The sequence below is a fragment of the Sardina pilchardus genome, chromosome 22, assembly GCF_963854185.1.
Source record: "Sardina pilchardus chromosome 22, fSarPil1.1, whole genome shotgun sequence".
NCBI lineage: Eukaryota > Metazoa > Chordata > Actinopteri > Clupeiformes > Clupeidae > Sardina > Sardina pilchardus.
In genome coordinates, this window is record NC_085015.1 from 1,970,431 (window position 1) to 1,977,930 (window position 7,500).

The following is a 7,500-nucleotide window of genomic DNA, read 5'->3' on the forward strand; positions in this document are numbered from 1 at the left end:
GATTGTCAAAGATCATTGGCATGTTAAGATGTTATTGGAAAAGTGAAAATATTACACAATTTTAGTGGTGGACCTAATTGTCATGAAAACTTTAGCATTGCACGTGCTTGATGAGACCATCATCATCATCATCTTGTGTTTCTTCCTCCCCTGAGGTCATGAAAATGATATTGTATAAAGTAAAGTGTAGCCTATTAAGTAAAGTAAATTGTGATTTGTGTCAATTAATATTGTTAATATATCTGTTTGAATGATGTGCCATTATTTTGGTAGGCTACTGAAAATACTCATCCTGTTGTTGGCCATGAAAATGACATAGTATAAAACATTATATGCAATTAATGCCAAAAATGTGTGTTATAAAATCCTGTCGTTCCTCTCCTTTGTCACGTGGCGTGTGTGGGCTGTGGAGGCTGTTGCAAGAGCGGCACCAGGAATACCCCCAGTCTTCACTCATCAGCTGATGGGTCCTCCAATAGCCTGACTGCATACCCCGGCGCCCAGCAAGAAAACGTGAGCGCGCTTAAGACGGTTCTCTGACGAGCACACAACACACACGTAGCACACTACACACATGCGGCACACAACACACATGCAGGACACAACACACATGTAGCACACAACACACATGTAGGACACAACACACACGTAGCACACAACACACATGTAGCACACAACACACACGTAGCACACAACACACATGTAGCGCACAACACACATGTAGCACACAACACACATGTAGCACACAACACACACGTAGCACACAACACACATGTAGCACAAAATACACACAACACACATGTAGCACACAACACTCATGTAGCACACAATACACACAACACACATGTAGCACACAACACTCATGTAGCACACATGTAGCACACAACACACATGTAGCACACAACACACATGTAGCACACAACACTCATGTAGCACACAATACACACAACACACATGTAGCACACAACACACATGTAGCACACAACACACACGTAGCACACAATACACACAACACACATGTAGCACACAATACACACAACACACATGTAGCACACAACACTCATGTAGCACACATGTAGCACACAACACACATGTAGCACACAACACACATGTAGCACACAACACACATGTAGCACACAACACTCATGTAGCACACAATACACACAACACACATGTAGCACACAACACACATGTAGCACACAACACACATGTAGCACACAATACACACAACACACATGTAGCACACAATACACACAACACACATGTAGCACACAACACACATGTAGCACACAACACACATGTAGGACACAACACACACGTAGCACACAACACACATGTAGCACACAACACACATGTAGCACACAATACACACAACACACATGTAGCACACAATACACACAACACACATGTAGCACACAACACTCATGTAGCACACATGTAGCACACAACACACATGTAGGACACAACACACACGTAGCACACAACACACATGTAGCACACAACACACACGTAGCACACAACACACATGTAGCGCACAACACACATGTAGCACACAACACACATGTAGCACACAACACACACGTAGCACACAACACACATGTAGCACAAAATACACACAACACACATGTAGCACACAACACTCATGTAGCACACAATACACACAACACACATGTAGCACACAACACTCATGTAGCACACATGTAGCACACAACACACATGTAGCACACAACACTCATGTAGCACACAATACACACAACACACATGTAGCACACAACACACATGTAGCACACAACACTCATGTAGCACACAACACTCATGTAGCACACAATACACACAACACACATGTAGCACACAACACACATGTAGCACACAACACTCATGTAGCACACAATACACACAACACACATGTAGCACACAACACACATGTAGCACACAATACACACAACACACATGTAGCACACAATACACACAACACACATGTAGCACACAACACTCATGTAGCACACATGTAGCACACAACACACATGTAGCACACAACACACATGTAGCACACAACACACATGTAGCACACAACACTCATGTAGCACACAATACACACAACACACATGTAGCACACAACACACATGTAGCACACAACACACATGTAGCACACAATACACACAACACACATGTAGCACACAATACACACAACACACATGTAGCACACAACACACATGTAGCACACAACACACATGTAGGACACAACACACACGTAGCACACAACACACACGTAGCACACAACACACACGTAGCACACAACACACACGTAACACACAACACACACGTAACACACAACACACACGTAGCACACAACACACACGTAGCACACAACACTCATGTAGCACACATGTAGCACACAACACACATGTAGCACACAACACACATGTAGCACACAACACACATGTAGCACACAACACTCATGTAGCACACAATACACACAACACACATGTAGCACACAACACACATGTAGCACACAACACACATGTAGCACACAATACACACAACACACATGTAGCACACAATACACACAACACACATGTAGCACACAACACACATGTAGCACACAACACACATGTAGGACACAACACACACGTAGCACACAACACACACGTAGCACACAACACACACGTAGCACACAACACACACGTAACACACAACACACACGTAACACACAACACACACGTAGCACACAACACACACGTAGCACACAACACACATGTAGGACACAACACACAACACACACAACACACAACACACACAACACACAACACACACGTAGCACACAACACACATGTAGGACACAACACACAACACACACAACACACAACACACACGTAGCACACAACACACATGTAGCACACAACACACATGTAGCGCACAACACACACGTAGCACACAACACACGCAGCACACAACACACATGTAGCACACAACACACACAACACACAACACACATGTAGCACACAACACACACGTAGCACACAACACACATGTAGGACACAACACACAACACACACAACACACAACACACACGTAGCACACAACACACACGTAGCACACAACACACATGTAGCACACAACACACACGTAGCGCACAACACACATGTAGCACACAACACACACGTAGCGCGCAACACACATGTAGCACACAACACACACGTAGCGCACAACACACACGTAGCGCACAACACACATGTAGCGCACAACACGCACAACACACATGTAGCACACAACACGCATGTAGCACACAACACACATGTAGCACCCAACACACATGTAGCACACAACACACATGTAGCACCCAACACACATGTAGCACACAACACACATGTAGCACACAACACACACACGTAGGACACAACACACATGTAGGACACAACACACATGTAGCACACAACACACATGCATAGGCGTAGCCACGGGTGGGCCCGGATGGGCCTGGGCCCGCCCACCTGTCAGTCAGGCCCACCCAACTCTGTGCGTAACAAACGCAAAAACTTTCGTTTTATTAACTCAAAACTATATCGCTGACTGGTGTGGCATTTTCACGTGAATGAACAAGAGGAACATTGTGGCAATATTCTGATGTGGTAGTTACCACTACCTGGCGCCCAACACCTACCCACGATTATAATAAAGATAGGCTATATATTTTCGCTCTTCGTCAGATGCACTAAACGCTGCCATTCTCTCTCGTGCGCAAACAAAATGTGTGCGTTCCGAACAGCCCAGCTAGTAGGCTACGTTATTCTGACTCATAAAGTTGAACAAATGCATGTAGTTATTTTACAGAAAGAGATAAATAGCTGGGAAGTTATGGTAGGCCAACATGGAGTGAATATATACACAGGGAGATTCTTTCGGTACTCGTAGCTGAGCAGGCGCCACTGGCTGCTAGGACCAAACACGCATCTGCCAGGGCTTCAGCGTCATATTATTTAAAAGTAGACGGACGAAGCCTAGCTATTTGAAGCTAAACAAACGAATATCTGTGGTCCTATGAGCGCAGTTCATTAACCTGCTAATCGAAGTAGACGCAGCAGGTCTCAATGTCCCTTCGTTACAACTGCGGCTGATCTCTCCGACAAGATCATATTTAGAAAGTAGGTATTGCCTATATTGTCACTATATGGTCCACTCAAATAAAATCTCCGACCCCGGGAATCAATGCTGTAAAGGACGTGAGAGAGTGCAGCTGACTGACATAATAATCTCACAGGTAAATGGCACGATGTCCACAAACATGCAGTTGCATATGTCTAAATCAGTATCAGCAAACGTTTGGGAACTGGCCGCATAAGCGAATTAAATGAAAAAGGAAAACATTTTATTTGAACATTGATGGCAATACCCAAGATATACTTAAAAGAGAGAATCCCGTACACTGTCCATTACGCATGCAAACTTGTATTCACAGTATTCACGACGTTTCGGTCATAAATTCACCTGAGGAAGGTCTATGACGGAAACGTCTTGAATACTGTGAATAAAGGTTTGCATGCGTAATGGACAGTGTGCGGGATTCTCCCTTCTCTCTTTTAAGTAGGCTAGGCTATAACTGGTTAAAACCTATTCCAACGCACCTGTCCCCACAAAAGAGTTGTGCAAAAGCGCTTGTAAACTAATAGCCTACCCAAGATATAGCCTAGTACAGACCCAGAGAAGGCTTGGTAGACGTTTCGGATAGGTTGCAGCATCTTATAGCTGATTAATAACAATCGCCTATTTCTCAGTTGTGAGTTAAAAGCGGTAGCACGGAATAGGCCCATAAACGATAATCGTTATAGGCTATAATGACAACGACTGTCCCTCAGCTATTGAAAACACTTTGCCAGTGCTGTGAGAAGTGGTAACGTTGCTTGCGATGTTATAGCCTAATGACGCATATGTTCATCATTTAACTTGGAATCCATTTCTAAAATAATTTGTCAAATTTGAATATTCATATTTTGGGTTCAGGCCCACCTAAATTTTTCTAGGCCCACCCATTTTATGATTTCTGCCTACGCCCATGCACACATGTAGCACACAACACACATGTAGCACACAACACACATGTAGCACACAACACACACAACACACATGTAGCACACAACACACACAACACACATGTAGCACACAACACACATGTAGCACACAACACACACAACACACATGTAGCACACAACACACATGTAGCACACAACACACATGTAGCACACAACACACACAACACACATGTAGCACACAACACACACAACACACATGTAGCACACAACACACATGTACTGTAGGACACAACACACATGTAGGACACAACACACATGTAGGACACAACACACATGTAGCACCCAACACACATGTAGCACACAACACACATGTAGCACACAACACACACACGTAGGACACAACACACATGTAGGACACAACACACATGTAGCACACAACACACATGTAGCACACAACACACATGTAGCACACAACACACATGTAGCACACAACACACACAACACACATGTAGCACACAACACACATGTAGCACACAACACACATGTAGCACACAACACACACAACACACATGTAGCACACAACACACACAACACACATGTAGCACACAACACACATGTACTGTAGGACACAACACACATGTAGGACACAACACACATGTAGGACACAACACACATGTAGCACACAACACACACGTAGCACACAACACACATGTACTGTAGGACACAACACATACGTAGCACACAACACACATGTAGCACACAACACACATGTAGCACACAACACACATGTAGCACACAACACACACAACACACATGTAGCACACAACACACACAACACACATGTAGCACACAACACACATGTAGCACACAACACACATGTAGCACAAAACACACACAACACACATGTAGCACACAACACACACAACACACATGTAGCACACAACACACATGTACTGTAGGACACAACACACATGTAGGACACAACACACATGTAGGACACAACACACATGTAGCACACAACACACATGTACTGTAGGACACAACACATACGTAGCACACAACACACATGTAGCACACAACACACACGTAGCACACAACACACAACACACATGTAGCACACAACACACATGTAGCACACAACACACACGTAGCACACAACACACACGTAGCACACAACACACATGTAGCACACAACACACACAACACACATGTAGCACACAACACACACAACACACATGTAGCACACAACACACATGTACTGTAGGACACAACACACATGTAGGACACAACACACATGTAGGACACAACACATACGTAGCACACAACACACATGTAGCGCACAACACACATGTAGCACACAACACACATGTAGCACACAACACACATGTAGCACACAACACACATGTAGCACACAACACACATGTAGCACACAACACACAACACACACAACACACAACACACACGTAGCACACAACACACACGTAGCACACAACACACATGTAGCACACAACACACACGTAGCACACAACACACACGTAGCACACAACACACACGTAGCACACAACACACATGTAGCACACAACACGCACAACACACATGTAGCGCACAACACACATGTAGCACACAACACACACGTAGCACACAACACACATGGAGAGCACATCAAAGAAACAGAAGCTGGTTACCAAATCAGCAGCTGGTGTTTTTAGGCCTACAGTAATGTCCTGTGTATTAGCCACATTGTGTATTATCCGCAGGACAGCGTTTTGTGCAAGTGAAAAGAAACAAAACAAAACAAAAACATATTGATACCATATTAACTGCCCCTGTGTATTAACCTCATTAATGAAGAAATGTTGTAGTGTGTGTGTGTGTGTGTGTGTGTGTGTGTGTGTGTGTGTGTGTGTGTGTGTGTGTGTGTGTGTGTGTGTGTGTGTGTGTGTGTTTTGTGCAAGTTAAAAGAAACAAAACCATATTGATACCATATTAACTGCCCCTGTGTGTTAACCTCATTAATGAAGACATTTTACAAAGTCAATCTTTAAGCTAATAGTTGGGAAATTGCGGTAGACTAACATCATCAACATTGTGATTGGTGTGTAGGGAGTCCCTTAGTGAATGTGGGTAGTTGCAAACGCAGGTGTGTGTGTGTGTGTGTGTGTGTGTGTGTGTAGGGAGTCCCTTAGTGAATGTGGGTAGTTGCAAATGTGTGTGTGTGTGTGTGTGTGTGTGTGTGTGTGTGTGTGTGTGTGTGTGTGTAGGGAGTCCCTTAGTGAATGTGGGTAGTTGCAAGTGTGTGTGTGTGTGTGTGTGTGTGTGTGTGTGTGTGTGTGTGTGTGTGTGTGTGTGTGTGTGTGTGTGCAGGTGTGTGTGTGTGTGTGTGTGTGTGTGTGTGTGTGTGTGTGTGTGTGTGTGTGTGTGTGTGTGTGTGTGTGTGTGTGTGTGTGTGTGTAGGGAGTCCCTTAGTGAATGT

At 44.2% G+C, this 7,500-nt stretch overlaps 1 protein-coding gene across 1 annotated transcript in view; it reads left to right on the forward strand.

Annotated features, from left to right (window-relative positions):
- The window catches only part of LOC134070498 (uncharacterized), a 36,611-nt gene that overhangs the window by 862 nt on the left and 28,249 nt on the right, over positions 1–7,500 (forward strand). The window contains exon 3 of the mRNA XM_062526884.1: positions 413–513. Coding sequence (XP_062382868.1) covers positions 413–513 — 101 coding nt within the window. The remainder of the gene's footprint in view (positions 1–412; positions 514–7,500) is intronic.